At 40.4% G+C, this 17,025-nt stretch overlaps 1 protein-coding gene across 1 annotated transcript; it reads left to right on the top strand.

Annotated features, from left to right (window-relative positions):
• The first annotated feature begins 7,338 nt into the window (after positions 1–7,338).
• On the top strand, positions 7,339–8,112 carry LOC121452586 (dnaJ homolog subfamily B member 6). The gene is made up of 2 exons (XM_041658808.1): positions 7,339–7,792; positions 7,841–8,112. The coding sequence occupies exons 1-2, from the start codon at positions 7,339–7,341 to the stop codon at positions 8,110–8,112; spliced, it is 726 nt and encodes a 241-aa protein (XP_041514742.1).
• Positions 8,113–17,025: the final 8,913 nt, after the last annotated feature.

The raw sequence follows: 17,025 nt of genomic DNA, 5'->3' as shown, positions 1-17,025 counted from the left end.
GACACCCACACCTTGGAAATAAGTAAACTAGTGTTCACGTGTTTTACATAAAGCTTCCCACTAGCAGGGAACAGGGTCTTCTTTATGGCTTTGTAACACCCAACCATGCTTTTCTGGCTCTCTTAAAGAACACTCCTTAAATATAAAAAAAAATGTGTGTGTATATATGCACATATATTGCAAATGTTTTTGTGTGTAGTACAGAACATATTTCAAATTGTTCTTAGTCCCACCATATACTTGTATCCACTGACAGTATTTATCATCCAGTTTATGGCATAAACATGTATTTTCATGTTAGGTAGAAAAGTATTTCACAGAATGTGAGCATGTCAGCTTTACTACACTGTCTTCTCTAATTTAGATTCAGAGGTGTGCTTTTCAGTATGTGACTGGATTTCTGGTAATTTGTGCTGAGATTGGTTGGTGCCCCACCTGGTTGTTCCACCAAGAATTGCACATTCATTGTGTATGGCTGGCTTCTCTGCCACAGTGAACTTAGAGAACACTGCTGAATACCTACCTATGAGCAGGGAAAGAAAGCCAGTGTGTATCTGGGACACATAAATCAAATTCCTCTGCTTCAGAACATGATTTTCATATCAGAAAATTTGCCTGATTTCTGAAGATTTTTAAAAGATTTCACTATTAAAATATAAGCACTTTGGAATCTTAATAACCACATCTAATACTCATCAGTATCGTTAGCACATTAACCGGGGTTAGTTGAATTGGTAGTCTGAAAAACAAGTGTCCAAAGCAAGAGAAAAGAGAAGGAAGGGAAGTCTAGTCAAGTGGTCTGGGTTTAGTTCCCGCCTCTGCAATGTCCTGGCTGTATTTAGCATCTTCATAGCTCACTTTTCACACTGGGAAAATAGAAGAAATTACTACTAATTGATTTGCTAATTATTATATTAACGATGACAAAAGAGCTCTGAATGAATTAATAAATAAAAGAGCCAAGATTATTGCCTCAATAAAAATTTTAAGACCTACTATGTACTTCATTCCTTAAGATATTAAGGATTCAAAAGTAAATACAAGATATATAATTTTATGATTATAGTATAATTGTATGATTTCCTTTTCCTTTTCCTCCTTCCAGGCCTCCCTTGTGTCATCTCTTGCTCTTTTTCAATCTCATGTCCTTCTTTTCCCTAATTGTTGCCATGCACACGTGTATATGTATATGTGTATGTGAATGTGTGTGTTCATGTGTACCAAATGCATTGTTTTGGAGACCTCTGATCAATAACTAAATAATAAATTTAGACCATCCAGAACAGTCATGGTTGTTGTGGAAAGGGAGAGTTGGTATTTGTCTCTTGCTAGGAGGGTAAAGGAGGAAGCTTAGTTTTAAAAATATCTGATATGTGTGCTCAAAGAGTACGCTACTAGTGGTTATGTAAATTTTGGAGGGAGCACATTCTCCTCAACCAGGAATGTGTGGTCAGGCGACCTAGGCAGAATTTTGATCTTAACTCTATATAGCTGGGTCACCGTTGGAAGCCTAATTAATCTGCATGAGAAACAATTTTCTTATCTACAATATAAAGCATTTCTCCTCTGTACAAATGTATCTCCTATGAAATTATGGACATATTTAATAGACATTGTATTTAAAAATATCAGATGACTAATAGATATTATGTGTTGAGAAGCTAGTGTGTTGGTTCATGTCATATAATTTGGTATAAAACTAATATTGTAATAAGTATGCAAGAGTTAATATTAAATTTTTCTATTTTTTCTTTGCTATTATTCTCTCCATCCAGATCTATACTTCAATGGCTCAACTGCATTTTATTTATGACTTCAAATTGTTCATGCTTATGACCTACCTCCATCTTATTTTATAACTTATTTCTGCCATATATTTGGTTTATGCATAAAATTGTGAACTATGGTCGGGGCGTGACTTTGAGAATCCCAGCAGTCTAGATCTTTGCAATAAAAGTATTCAAAGTCATAACACAAACATAGAGAATAAAAGAAAAATACTCTTGAATAACCATGTGAAGGAGAAACAAATCATGCCAAGACTATTGGAAATAGGGCATAAGCTCCGCCAACACTAAGGACTAAGAGGAGTGAGCCTTGCTAATACTAAGGGCAAGGAGATTCCAAACTGAGAAAATAAATGGTGGGAATTTAGGAAAGGCTGAAATTATGACTTGTGCAGACGACGTCTGACACAAAGAAACTCTGAAGTACATGTTCAGACTTGACTGTATTTATGCAAACTGTATGTTCACTTCTGGAACTGGGAAGCTGGCCCATGCTTGTAGTCCTAACCCAGGGAGCCAGAGTCAGAGGTCTGAAGATTGCTCACAGATTTCGAGCCAGTCTGGTTTACATAATGAGTTCCAGGTCAGATAAGGCCACATAGAAAGACTTGTCTCAAAATAGTCAATTACTGTCTGGCATCATAGAATGAAGCACTCTGGGAAAACAGGCCAAGATTTAAAAAAAAAAATGAAAAAAAAAACACCCTAAGAAACAGTCAAAACCTCAGGAACTGGTCCTAGATGAAAATGGCCAAATGAAGAAACATCTATTGAAGAAAATCAAGTAAGGACCTGGTTTTCATAGGTTTTTTTTCTTTTTGCATAGCCATTGGTATATATATGCATGTTTGCAGGATGGGCCCTTCTGTCTAATTCACTGAGGTAGAGTCTCCATTCTAGTCAAGAACACGTGGCTCTCTCTTTCCTCCGACCCCAGCTGAAGGCCTTTCTCTGGTGAGAAGGGTGCTTCTCAGCACCTGTCACAGACTCAAAAGTCCTGGATCAGTGGTTTGGTGCCTTGGGACAATGCTTTTACCCTGTAAAGATTTGTTTCTTGTACTTGTTTAATAAAATACTGATTGGCCAGTAGCCAGGCAGGAAGTAGATGCAGGGCAATGAGAACAGGAGAATTCTGGGAAGAGAAAAGCTCAGTCTGCAGTTGTCACCCAGACACAGAGGGAACAAGATGAGAATGCCTTGCTAATGAAAGGTACCAAGCCATGCGGATAACACAGACAAGAATTATGGGCTAATGTAAGTTATAAGAGTTAATAAGAAGCCTGAGCATTTAATAGGCCAACCAGTTTATAATTAATGTAGGCCTCTGTGTGTTTCTTTGGAATTGAATGGCTGTGGGACCCGGGCAGGACAGAAACCTCAGTCAACAGGTTGGGAGTGGGGACTCTTCCCCTTAGTCCCATTTATGGGGGTTTATGTAGGCTGTACCTTGGTGCGGAACCCTGGAAGCCCTTTCTCCTCTTTCCTGAGATAGAGTTGTTCCATGTAAGAGAAGTGAGCTAAGAAGCCTTGTGGCTACAGGATTGTAGCAGCTCAGTCACAGAAAAACATGCTGAACCACTAACTGAAATATTCTTGGTGTCTTCGTCAAGTTATTTGCAATGTTATTCCAATACTGAATATTTGTATTTGCAAATTTTTGAGGCAGGGTTTGACTATGTAGGTCTGCCTGGTCTGGATCTCTCCATGTAGACCAGGCTGGCCTCCAACTTACAGAGATACACTGACCTCTGCCTCCCTAGTGCTGAGATTAAAGGTGGGCACCACCATACTTGGCTTATTTTTTAATCATCGTCTTTAATAGTGTCTTCATGCATTTATTTTAAAATCTAGTACTATCCAGACCTCTAATTTTAGGACTTGAGTATCTTGGTATGTATCAGTCAAATTCTGTAAACAGGAAAGAGTCCATATTAGATCCAATAGAATTATTGAGGCTGATATTGCCATAGACCTGGTTATATGTAATCCAAAAAGTTGAATTTCCAGGTGACTAATGGGCCTTTAATTTTTTTTTTATTAATTCCAGCTGAGAAATCTCGGTGACCTGGGTTAGGTTCTCTCCACTGACCACTGATCATAGCTCTGACTATGGTGAATCTTTGAGCAAGTTCAGACACAGAGAACATCCATTTCACATTTCAAAAGAAATAAGTTTTCTTCCTTTTGTTTTGTCTTGTTTTTCCCCAGAACCTTCATAAAGACATAGGAATTTACATACTGGGCCTGCTTGCAAGGACGGTCTATAAACGGGAGGATTAATGCCACCACCATATCATCACCAAGGGATAAGAGCAGCAGACAGGTTCTCCAGTCTTCTGCCTTTTGGTGGGCAGTTCTGGGGTAGTCTGTATGCTTCCCAAAAATGCCCTGAGGCACAGCCAGTTTTCCCACCTTTGCCCAGAAGTCACCTTGACAATAGACTTCTGTTCCCTCACACCACTCCTTTCTCCTGACTCTGAGAATCATCTCCCAGGTAAACTGTGTGTAGCCGAGTTCTCTGAGGCTTGGGACAAAACTAAGACAGAAGCATTTCCCAGAAACTAGGGAAAGTATAGTGCTCCTCACAAAACCAATATATATCTGAACATGGTAGGGGAGAGTAGAATGCAAAAGAGGAGGGGTGGGGTGGGCACAATGCCCTGGTTTTGCTGCTTGTGCTATGTTGCCAAGTGGTCCATTGGCATCAGGGATTCACCAATGCCACATGCTGGAAAATACCCAGACCACATGTCCAGTTGCTTGCCCTTGTTTTCACTGAAAGGCTGTGTTTCTGAGACTTTTACATGACTAAGGAGGAAAGAGAGCTGCTCTTAAGATTGGCTAGGTGATGTCTGCCTATCTCTGAAACTTGGCTTTCACTTCTGGAAAGAAAGGACCTAAAATAAAAGTCATTTCATTTAGTGAGCAAAAGAAGTTTATACATTGTGAAGACTTCTTTTAAAATATTGGAGTTGAGCCGGGTGGTGGTGGCGCATGCCTTTAATCTTAGCACTCGGGAGGCAGAGGCAGGCAGATCTTGGTGAGTTCGAGGCCAGCCTGGTCTAGAAGAGCTAGTTCCAGGACAGGAACCAAAAGCTACGGAGAAACCCTGTCTTGAAAATAAAAAAAAAAAAATTGGAGTTGGTGTAATGCATAGTATATTCAGTAAATTCGCTGAGAGCAGGGGAAAAATCATTTGAGTTTAATTTATTAGCTGCGTAACTTTGAGCAAATTGCTCTTTATGTCTTAGTCTCTTTATCTTGTCTTAGTTACTTTTCTATTGCTATGAAAAGACAGCACGACCAAGGAAACTTATTTTTAAAAAAGCATTTAATTGGGGAATGGTTTGGAGGGTGAGTCCATGACCATCATGGTGGGGAAGTGTGGAGGCAGGTAGGCAGACGTGGCACTGGAGAAGTAGTTGAGAGTTTATATATTATCTGCACGTTGGGGAGGAAGAGAGGGGGGTGCCTGGTGTGGGCTCTTGAAACCTCAAGGCACATCCCCAGTGATACACCTCCCCCAGCAAGACCACAACTCCTAGTCCTTCCCAAAGCAATCCATCAACTCAGTACCAAGTATTCAAATATATGAAGCTATGGGGGCCATTTTCATTCAACTCACGGTATACACCATGGGGCCAATGCTAATATTTACTCCAGAGGATTCTTGAGAGACTAAAATGAGATAATACATATGAAGATTTCAAAGGCATCAGATACAAAGTAGTTAATAAATGGTATTACTATTGTTAAATATTATACATAATAAAACAAATTATTTAATGTCTAAAATAGGCAAAGGTCTGTGCCTGGAATAATACTGTATCAATTTGGATTAAATTGTGAGAAGCTATAGTTATTTTCCCTGGAGAATGTACTGTGACCTTAACCACAAATAGTACCAAACAGCATGGTAAAAGTCAGTTGGCTGGCGAAGAACTGGAGTTGAACAGAGCAGGCGTTGAAGGGGGGCTATGTGTGTTGATGTACAAAGAGGAGGACTGGTTATTTCATTCAGCAAGGGACACAACAATCAATGTGCAGACCCAGGAATATCATGGGATTTAAGGCTAGACAATGAGGCAATGTGTCAGGTTCCTGCAGTGATGAGTCTGAGATGGCAGGCCTTGGGGGCCATATCTGTCTCTAGAGAGCAAGAGGGAGGGAGCCATGGAAGACTTTTGATCACAGTGGAGTGATCTGAACTTTAGGAAAGTTAATCTGATGGCAGTCAGGCAAGAGAAGAAGCCAGGTGGTGGTGGCACACACCTCTAATCCCAGCACTCGGGAGGCAGAGGCAGGCAGATCTCTGTGAGTTCGAGGACAGCCTGGTCTACAAGAGCTAGTTCCAGGACAGCTAGAACTGTTTGTTACACAGGGAAACTATGTCTCGAAAAACCAAAAATGGCGGGGGGGGGGGGGGCTTAAATATTGAGAGACTGGGTGAAAGAAATATACAGTGCTAACCAAACTAGGGTAGTAGGATGAGAAAAGTTAAGGTAACTGAAAGGATCTTACTGAACAATTAAGAGGATGGTATACTTCGTACCCTCTTCTCACAGACAAGAGATGACCCGTGGCTCACCTTCACACACAGCACCAACATGCAATAAGCAGGGTCTCAAACACAAGTGCACAGAACACTCATACTTATTGCGTACCTTACTTATGTATGTACCATACTTATGGCGTGGGGCTCCCTAAAAGACCAATTAATGCTTCATCACTTTGGAATCTTTTGAAGGCAACACTAGCAGTATTAGAAAATGAATCAATAATAGGAGGTGGCAAGAATACAGCTTTTAAGAAGCAGCCCTTGTCCATACAACTGGATTGGCCTTGCAAACATCACTGCGGGTACTATAAGTATTCTTATTTTGCAGATATGAAGATAAAGACTCAAAAATGAGAATTTTCTAAATTTTTTTTTAAAAAAATCCTAATCTTTCTAGTCTCACCTTAAATGTCATCTCCTCTGTAAGAAAATTTTAGAGTCTGAAAGCAATCTGAACTCCCCAAAGACCTGGTGATACTCTTTCATGGTGGTAGAACGTGGATTGTGGCCATCTGTGTACATATTGCCTCATTATTAAATGAAGCTTATGTAACACAGATGCTATTGAACTCCTATTGGTATTCTTACAGAGTTAGTCCCAGTGCATGATGTATAGGAGACTCATAAAATGTTTGTTGGGTTGATTGGAGAGTTAACTAATAATCTCCAGCGGACTATAGGTGTGTTTATTTGCATGTGTAATTGGTGAGTTTCCCCCTGGATCCTTTGAAGAGTGTGTTGATACCTCTGAAGTTCTGATGCATATAATTAAATGTGTTATATTTTTTGGAGTTCTTGTAGCAAACAGCAGGTTACATATTACAATGTATTCATTGTTCGGTCAACAAAAGACCTATGCATCTGTTTAAGAATTCAGTGAACAGGAGACACCGCCACGCCACCAGCGCAGCTGTACCAGAGCCGCGAGGAGACCGGCTGCCCGACTTCCTCCTCGCTGGCCGCCGCGTCCTTGTTCCAACAATCTGTTAAAACATGGTGGATTACTATGAAGTTCTGGGCGTGCAGAGACACGCCTCACCTGAGGACATTAAAAAGGCGTATCGGAAACAGGCACTTAAATGGCATCCGGACAAAAATCCTGAAAATAAAGAAGAAGCAGAGCGGAAATTCAAACAAGTTGCTGAGGCATATGAGGTGTTATCGGACGCAAAAAAGCGGGACATCTATGACAAATACAGCAAAGAAGGATTAAATGGTGGAGGAGGAGGTGGAAGTCATTTCAACAGTCCGTTTGAGTTTGGCTTCACATTCCGGAATCCAGATGATGTCTTCAGGGAATTTTTTGGTGGAAGGGACCCATTTTCATTTGACTTCTTTGAAGACCCATTTGATGACTTTTTTGGGAGCCGAAGGGCTTCCCGAGGAAATAGAAGCCGAGGTACAGGCTCGTTTTTCTCTGCCTTCAGTGGATTTCCTTCTTTTGGAGGTGGATTTCCTGTTTTTGACACAGGATTCAGTTCGTTCAGGTCACTAGGACACGGGGGTCTCACTTCATTCTCTTCAGCATCATTTGGTGGCAGCGGAATGGGCAACTTCAAATCAATATCAACTTCTACCAAGATAGTTAATGGCAAAAAAATCACTACAAAGAGAATTGTGGAGAATGGTCAAGAAAGAGTAGAAGTTGAAGAAGACGGGCAGTTAAAGTCCTTGACAATAAATGGGCTCAAGGAAGGTGGCAAGAGGAAGAAGCAGAAGCAGAAAGAGGACTCGAAGAAGAAGAAGTCGACCAAAGGGAACCACTAGGCTCAACTTGGCGGCAGCTGCTGAAGGCGCTCTCATGTGTGGTGCGCACGTGCACGGATTATGGACATGTGCCTACGGATCGGTAGGATCAGGGGTGTTGGAGATGGAGGTGACAATCTCGGGTGGCCCGCATAGTGTAAGCTTGTGACACATCCTCAGCCTTGTAACTCTGCTTTCCCCCAGCACTAAATCCGTAGCATTTTCCTCTTGAGTTGTAAGGATCTGCCTCATTCTTTTCAGCAGTCCGAGCCCTGCTCTGCGCACCGAGGTGTTTGTAGCTGTAGGAGTCCAGTAGGGCCCAGTAGGGAGCTGGGTATGTGTTCATGACTGTCTCCTGGCGGCGGTACAGTGGGCAGTTTTTAGTACAGCGAAACTTAACAGATAATGTAAGCTGAGTCTTGAGCCATGGGTTTTGGGGTGCTTGATTCAGTACTCTGGCAACATAGGCCATCACTAGCCACTTCAGATACAGTCTTTCCTTGTACTTATTGTTCAACTCTTAATCTTCTCCAGGTAGTCAAAAACTGACACCAAATGTAGTTTAGTTTTTGGGAAATCTCATCTTTTCTTCTTGGAGAAATAGTTACCCTTCAGTCAACAGGTGTTGCCTAGCAATACCATTTCTAGCTCTCGTAGGTCAGTGCCGCTGGCTCTTTACATAGCCACACAGGTGCATGCAGAAAGATCAGCCACCGAGCAAGAAGCTTGACCTCAGTTCTTCAGATTGCAAACACTGCCCCTTCACATCATCCTGTCACAAATCCGTGCCATGCTGCCGTCTAACCTGCCGTTTGCACTGTGAGCACCAGGTGGTTCCGATGCCGTCTCATTTCTGGACTACATTTGCCTCTCGGGGATGTGTTCCTTCCTTTCGGCCATGAGGATCTGTTGCTTGACCTTTGTCTTCGTGGAAGAGAGGGCGTCATTAAAAGTTGGTGGACTTGAGATGCCAGCACTTGGGTCTAGCAGTGTGGAGTTTTGTGAGTTATAGGCACTGCCGTAGCTAGGAGCCTGGGGCAGAGTCACCTGAGGTTTGAGGGGATGGCTGCGAAGTGTTTGCTGTGTTTGCTTGGTTTCAGTGGGAGGTGGTGTGGGTAGTTACCATGGAGTGTGAATTGGTAATAATGTGTGTTGTGGAAATGTGACCCACACGGCATAATGTATTTTAGTGCTACCAACGTAAATAAAATGTAAGCATCAAAAAAAAAAAAAAGAATTCAGTGAACAAAGACAGCAAAGATGAGAAATAACAGCGGTGCACACTATTAACCAATTCTTGCCACCCTAAAATTTTTGTTTTCAGATATTCCCTGTTCTATTTTGTATTCTTTACCTGCATTCTTTTGGTCAGAAGGAATCCCTTCTTTGATAACTCTACGAGGTTCCTTTTCCTCCCCCTATTGCTTTTACTGTAAAAATTTGCTGTTTCTCTGAACTGTGGTTTTATTTATTTATTGAGAGGGCCAGTTTTAACTGAAGAGTTATTTCTGAAGGCAAACAGATAGCTACATCCTCCTACAGCCCGGCCACCATAAGGCTCCAGACTCATAGACCTCTGCCGGGGGTGGGGTATCGGCGTAAATAAATGCAAGGCAGATATTAAAGAATATATACAGCTTTAATGACTAAATAAACTTACAGAACCGAGGTTCCCGCGTAGCACAGGAGGCAGGAAAAAGGGACGAGCTGCCTCCCGCGTGCACCCGATTTATCAGTATACATTTGCCCGAGGCAAACCCGCCCCCTAAAGGGGCTGGCTTAACCCTACATCTCCCCCTTTTGTCTAAATAAGACAGAACTAAACCAAATATAACTATAAACAATAATAGCAAATGATATATATAACAAACAATATTGAGAACAAAAGTTTTGCTAGACATTCTATCTCAAGGAGTCTAAATAATGTAGAGAATAACTACAATTAAATAATCTTCAGCTCTGTCAAAGATCTGAGAAGGGAATTACTTAACAAATGAGAGATATCCAAAATGTGCAACAAATGACAGAGACAACTGACTACCTGGGCAATCGTCCAAAGTCTCGTTTGTAATGTTGAGTCAACCAACTTTGGCTAAGGCCTAACATAACTGACTTACCATTATCAAATGTAAGGAACTTTCTTAGAATTATCCTACCCTGTCTTGGCAAGATAAGACAATCCTGTTTTATATCTTAGTCAGTAGTTGAGGTATGGGATTTTCTTAACCCAAAGGCCAGTTCTGCCAAGAAGAAAAGCTCCCAATGGAATGTCTTTGGTGCTCAACGTTCTCTCGGGAGTAGAGTGGTGTTGCCAGAAGTAATTGTGTCTTGTTGGCACAGAATTCTAGGTTAGATTAAAGGCCATTTTCTACAGCTCTTCAAGGAGGCTGAAGATCATACTATCTATACTAAATATAATCTCTATGTATCTAAAAGACCTGATTAACCTAAAAATAAATATGACAAACATATAATTCTCAATACCTATCTAATTTGAAAACTAAGAGAATAAACAATATATGAAGACAATGATCTTCACCTGTAAACAATGTCATTACATATCAAATGTAAACAATGTTATTACATAAATAGTATCAGAGATAGAAATGTACATTGTGATATGGTAGATGTATCAATACAATATAAGCATACTCTTATACAAAAATAGAGGTAGGAACACTCACATTCAATATATCAATATACAAGAAACAGTACCAATATAATTTTCTAAAAACAGTAAGTCACAAGTACCAATCATCCCATCAAACCAGTTAATACCCCAAAATATTGTTTATAAATGTTCTTTTACATTTAAAGGGGTAAATGATATAGGTATGAATAATTTGCATTGGTGTGGATTTTAAGGTCAATTTTGTTATATGTATATGTATTTCTGATATTGATTAAGGTATTGTGATTGTGTAGTTCATTTAAAAATGTACTGAATAATTAAGAAATATAGGTTGTTAATGGATAATCATCGATAATAGTAAAGCTTGTAGTCATGTTAGTTAGATTTTCTAGATATATAGAGATATATTTCAGATAGGCATTCTTCATATCTCTCAAAGGCTACAAAATATGGCATTTAAAATATTTTAATAACTTAGGGCTTTTCATGACAATGAGACATATCTGCTCCTGGCAGCACCAATCTACTTCGAGAGGAAGATGGGTATCGAAGAGGATCCTTATGGAGTTTGATAGCTATTTGGGCAAGAAACTGCTCTTGCCTGGACTGTTGCATAAACTGGACACAGAGAACCCGCAGAGAGAGGACTGCTGAACTTGCCTAAAGGTGAGATGGTCTTTCGGGGTTCCTGACTCATGAAAGAGTCTGCGAGACATTCTGCAGGATACAGCAGAAAATGACTAAACTGTCTTTGGAATTTTCTGCTTGATGAAAATGTCTGCTGGATACTATGGGCCTGAAGGCTAAAGATGGATGCCCCAACGGTACAAAAGAACTTTGGGTAACTGTCCAGCCAGCGAGATGTCTCTGTCATTTCTAGAGTTTTCTTATTTCTTGTTTACTTAGGTAGTATTATATCCTTCTGGAGTCTTTGATGGAGTTGAATAATGAATAGATAGTTATAGTTTTCCTTAGTTATGATAAAAGATAATATAGATATAAATATTGTAACTGTAATTCTTGTTTGATAACTGTTTTGCTATATGTAATTTTACTATGTTAAAGTTAAAGCCTTCCTTTTTTTGTTTAAACAGAAAAGGGGGAAATGATGTGGGAATGTCATATATCAATTTGTTGATTTCATTGGTTAAGCAATAAAGAAACTGCTTGACCCTCATAGGATAAAACATAGGTGGGTGGAGTAGACAGAACAGAATGCTGGGAGAAAGAAGCTGAGTCAGAGGAGTCGCCATGATTCTCCCACTCCAGGCAGACGCAGGTTAAGATCATTCCTGATAAGCCAGCTCGTGGGCTACACAGATTATAAAAAATGGGCTAGTCCAGGTGTGAGAGTTAGCCAAGAAAAGGCTAGATATAATGGGCCAAGCGATGTTTAAAAGAATACAGTTTCCGTGTAATTATTTTGGGGCATAAGCTAGAGCTAGCCATGTGGGCGGCCGGGTGCCGGAAAAGTAGCCCGCTGCTCCTAATACAACAGTGGGGGGGGGGTCTCACAGACTGCCCACTGCCAAAATTTGATAGACAGAGCTGGTTTCCTAGGAGGCAGGATGTTATTAGGGTACCATTTCTCACAGTGTTTGTTGTAAAGGCTCGCCTTGGGTGTTTGTAATTTTCCCCCTGAGTCTTACCCTAGAATTTACTTCCAAAAAGCTGCAGCAGGGGGATCAGTCATCTTAACTTATCAACACCTCAGACAAGTCATGACTAGAAAACTTGGAACTTTCATGCAGAGGTTTGAAATAGCCTCCGTCAGCTTTCATTTACGTGCCGTGTGCATCTTAGACGAGCTGCTATCCCTTTCTAATTAAATTTCCTCAACTGCCAATGGAGACAATTATAATAGCTACCCTTTTTTTTTCTGATTTGGGAGAAGGTTAAGCTAAATGAACATGGGTGTTAAAAATATAGTTCTGGAGCACAGTAAATATTCAACAAACGACAGCTGTCACGTGAACACGCCCCCGTTCTGTCAGTACTTAGCTTCTAGACCATGTCGGGTTGCCCTTGTGTCTTACCCAGCATATCGTTCTGTTGAATTAGGAAAGATGTTTGGAGGATTCCCTGAGACCATTGTGTTTTCGAACTCAAGAAGGCCTGGGGGGATTATAATACAGTACTCTGGTGCCAGTTGCTCCTTTTTGATCTATTTTCTACTTGTTTCCAGCTAACTCTTTCTGCCCCTGTGTGCTCCAGTTTGCCTTCACATCTCCCTGAAGGGGGACACTGGATGGCATCCATTGTGGATCTCTTCTGGACCCAGAAAATGTTTGGATCTCGCTTTCCTTTCATGAAGTCATAGGGCTTACCCATCAAGCCTACGTGCCACAGGGGTCTGTCTCTCCACCAAAGCGGAGTTCCATGGTTGGTAGATCTGCATTTTGAAGTTCAACATGTTTTCCTCACTACTAGGAACCTATTCCTAGAAGTCAATCTTATTACATTTTTTTCTGTTTATCTAGTTCTCTGTGTACTTAAAAGAATCTAAATCAGTATTATTTTTATTAACTTCTGTATTTTTGAAAGTCATGGATTTCCTTATTCCATTGACTTATGGGAAAAGTCCACATAATAAATGCACAGAAGTGGAGCGCTGATGCTGCCCGTGGAAACAATGGGGTTTTGTATCAGCAAAATTCTTCTGGCCCTGTGATGTATCTCCTCGATTTCTTCTCATTTTAAAATCAGTCTAAATGCACAATTACTCTTTGTCCTCAGTATTTCTCCAATTTTCAAAACCACTTCTTTTGTGTGTGTGAACTCGTCAAGCAAAACTTTAACAAACATCTCCTGGAAATTTAGAGTAGAGAATTTTGGAGCGTTCATTTGCTTTTCTTGGCATTCACTTCCTTAAAGAAGTCAAAAAATTATCGAAGCATGACTTTCATTTCAGAGGCTGCATTGGCTATCCTTAATCAAGCTGTGCTTTTCTCGGTGCTCCCCATTTAATCTCCTAAAATACTTCCTAAGACTTTGCCCCCCACAATGGAATCAAAACTAAATGGTCTGTAATTTCCTCAAGTGTTCCCAGATCCTGTTGTAAATAATGACATTGTGCTGGCCACTTTCCAGTCTGAATAAAGTGACCTTGTAAAAACGTCTGCTCACTCTTCTATAATGTCCTTTTCTGCTTTCTGTAGGGCTCTTGGCTACAGCTTGGCAAACAATACCTATTCCAAGAAACACCATTCTTCACCCTAGTTGTGCTATTTCCTTCATATAGGCACCACTGGATCCAGAGCTAAAGGACTTCTGCTGAAAAGTTAATTAATATTTTGAAATAAGGAATTATAGGTGCACTGTGGTAGAAGGCCAGACTGGATGACCTATGAATATTTGAATTGACAGAAAGAAAATCTATTGTGGTTTCACAGAGTCTACGAAAGTATTGAACTTCCATTCAACCATTAGATAGCTTTTATTGTAATCATGCTTAATACTTTTTCTTTTTTCTTTTTTTTTAAAAAAAAGAAAAGAAACCATTTCCTACTTTGTAACACAAAAACATTTTAAATTAGTTATCCCAAGCTGGCAGTTAGAAAAGGAACATTTCACCCCGTTGGTAATGATAGATGTTCTATTCTTTCTCAGCAATTATGTTGTATTCAAATAAGAAACTTGTGATATCCCGGTTGACGTGGTACCTTCCCCCATTCCCTCCAACCCCCTAGAAAGAATCAAGATGTCTGGTAAGACCTAGAAAAGGCAGTTCAACCCACCGAAGGGACAGGGTACTTCTCACATGAAGACAGAATGAAAATACAAAAACCTATTAGCGTGAAATAACAAAAGCTGAAAGGGGAGAAATAACTAGGCTCTCTGAGTCCCTGGCAATGTGGGACCACCAGTTAGACAAGCTAATTAAAACTAGGAACTCTCATTCTTTTTCCATGGCCTACATACAAGTTTTATAAGTTATATGTTAGCACTGCAGCTAGGCTAAAGCAGGTTGGGTGGTGATTTTCATCTTGATGGTAATGCATTTTTTGTTCTTTAAGAAAAAAGGAAACGGTAGCAAATCTATAGCCGTGTTTTGAACTTCAGAAATCAAATGGTTAAAGACATTTTAAAGGATTATCAAGCTAGAAAATGGACCGTTAGTTTTTTTTTTCCCTTCCTAGAGTAAGGAAAGAACTACATTTGGGGGCTGTTTGGTTCTGATTCTGAGCAAAGCAATTGCTTCTGCTTAAGCTTTTGTAACGATAAACGTCACATGCACTTCCAGGGGCTGGTGTGTATTCATTTACTTCCTTTTGGTATTGTTCATCTCTATGGAACACCTACAACACAGTGCACGCCATTGTGGGAGCCTGACAGCAAGGTCCTACTTAATTAACTAATTAGATGACTCATCCTAAACCTAAATTAACATTAGTAGGTCTTTCATAATGATTGTTGAAGCACGGAAATTAATTTTCTTCCTTGCTATGGCCATCATTCGCTGCAAGCGCAGTATTAAGAGATAATGCCACGCACAGTAGGAAATCTCTATGGGCAGAAAATGATCATGGTCATCGTTGCTCACCAATTAGGGAACCCATTGTGTGGCAAAAACATCGTTTCTGCGCTGTAATGCGATCAAATAACCATTAATTACCCTCGCTAGTGAGAATTACCTTCTTTGTTGGAGGAGTAGCACATTCCATATTCTAATTCAGAAATGTCAGGCGAAACCCGCAACAAAAACATCAATTTCTAAAAATGATACATGCGATCCAAATCATATTAACCTGGAACGCTACGTGTCGAGTTAAATTAGCATAAGCTTTGTTAAAGAACCTGAATAACACAGCTTACCTCTTAGCCTTTAGAGGTATTGATTAAATAGGTCACTGTCACCTGCCTACAAATATAAATATAATCAAAGTATATAATCAAAATATAATCTCTAGAAAACCAAATTTAAAAAAAAAACAAAACAAAACAGTAAGTACCCAGTCCAGGTTCAAGGTAATTGAAAACGTGTCTACTGACCCGTGCAGAGGTGTGCAATGAAGGTTAAACAAGTCTCTGGATGCCATTTTGACATCTGGTGTAAGACTGTGTGGGCACATGATATATGTGTGTATATGTCCATATGTGCAAATACACAACTGTCTTCAGACAGAGTCCGGGGGCTTTCGTGAGGTTCTCAAGGGAATCTGTGATGGACACCCTCCCCTCCACCTGCACCGCCTTCAGAGGCTTGTAAAAGCAGCCACCCTGGGATGCTGTTCACGGTTCAGCAGCCAAGCAGGAACACGAATCTGTTCATGAGCTGTGGAAGCCTCACTGGACAGAAGTGTGGTGTGCCAGTCAGGAGGAGAGGCCCTGCGTCAGGTTGTCAATAAACTGTGGGTTCTGTGGCTCATTGTCCTCACCTTTAGGATAGTCTCTAAAAGTTGTGTGGTGTGTGTGTGTGTGTGCTGTTGATCCAAATACCAGAAGCCACAAAATAATTTTTTAAAAAAACCCTAATAAATTAGACTACACAAAAAATTAAATCATTGAGAGTTATTATAGTGGTATTTTAAGATAATCCATCTTAGCTGGAAAGATGTGCTACAGAGAAAGGTAAGTTTGTGTATGTATTGGTAATGATAAGTATTCAAACACAATAATTTATTAAGGTATTCTGTATATTTTTGTGTATGTTTTGAATTCCCTGAGTCTCCGCCCCTCCCCCAGTGCTGTCACATCAGTATCTATTCTGGACCCCTCTTCAGGTCTCCCAGTCACCCTACCTGTGAGCAACCATCCTCACTCTCCCTCTGGAGAGGGCATCTTCAGCCTCCTTTGGAGTGTCCTTATCAAACTCAGCTAACATCACAGAGGGACCTGCTGCCGTTCTCCGCACAGTTGTGTCCAGAGGACTACTTCCATTTCCTGAAGAAACATGCAGCAACCATAGAATCTCCTCATTGGCAAGAAGGGTGTCACCCTTGTGGCAAGTCCGATTGTCACGATGATTATTCAGCTTATAAAACTCCATCAAGGAAAGGATGTATCTATTAGTCTGTGTTTGCCTTTGATAGAAAGGGCCCCACTACCATCAACCCCTCCTCAATATACTGAAATTTTTTTCTATTATAACTGCTATCAGCTTTCCTTCCAAAAGAAAGTATTTGAGATAGTTGAAATGGTTGTTATTTCCCATGGGGTAGGTCTTTTAAGTCCCTTTTAATTGTAGCTACCTTTCCAAAGACGGCAAAAAGAAAACCTTTCCAGCTCATGGAGCCACAATTTGAAAATTTTCTTTCCAATGTTTCGATATGATTTGTCTTTGGGGAGTGGGGTTGTGGAAG

This window comes from Microtus oregoni, unplaced genomic scaffold (genome assembly GCF_018167655.1).
Source record: "Microtus oregoni isolate MIOR12 unplaced genomic scaffold, Mior012 000009F_ref0000495, whole genome shotgun sequence".
Lineage (NCBI taxonomy): Eukaryota > Metazoa > Chordata > Mammalia > Rodentia > Cricetidae > Microtus > Microtus oregoni.
The sequence above is the reverse complement of the archived record's forward strand: the minus strand, read 5'-3'. Positions and strand labels throughout refer to the sequence as shown.

Coding starts and splice junctions, on each gene's coding strand:
- LOC121452586 (XM_041658808.1), top strand. CDS start 7,339: ATGGTGGATTACTATGAAGTTCTGGGCGTGCAGAGACACGCCTCACCT. Junction 7,793..7,840: donor TGGATTTCCTTCTTTTGGAG/GTGGATTTCCTG, acceptor TCAGGTCACTAG/GACACGGGGGTCTCACTTCA.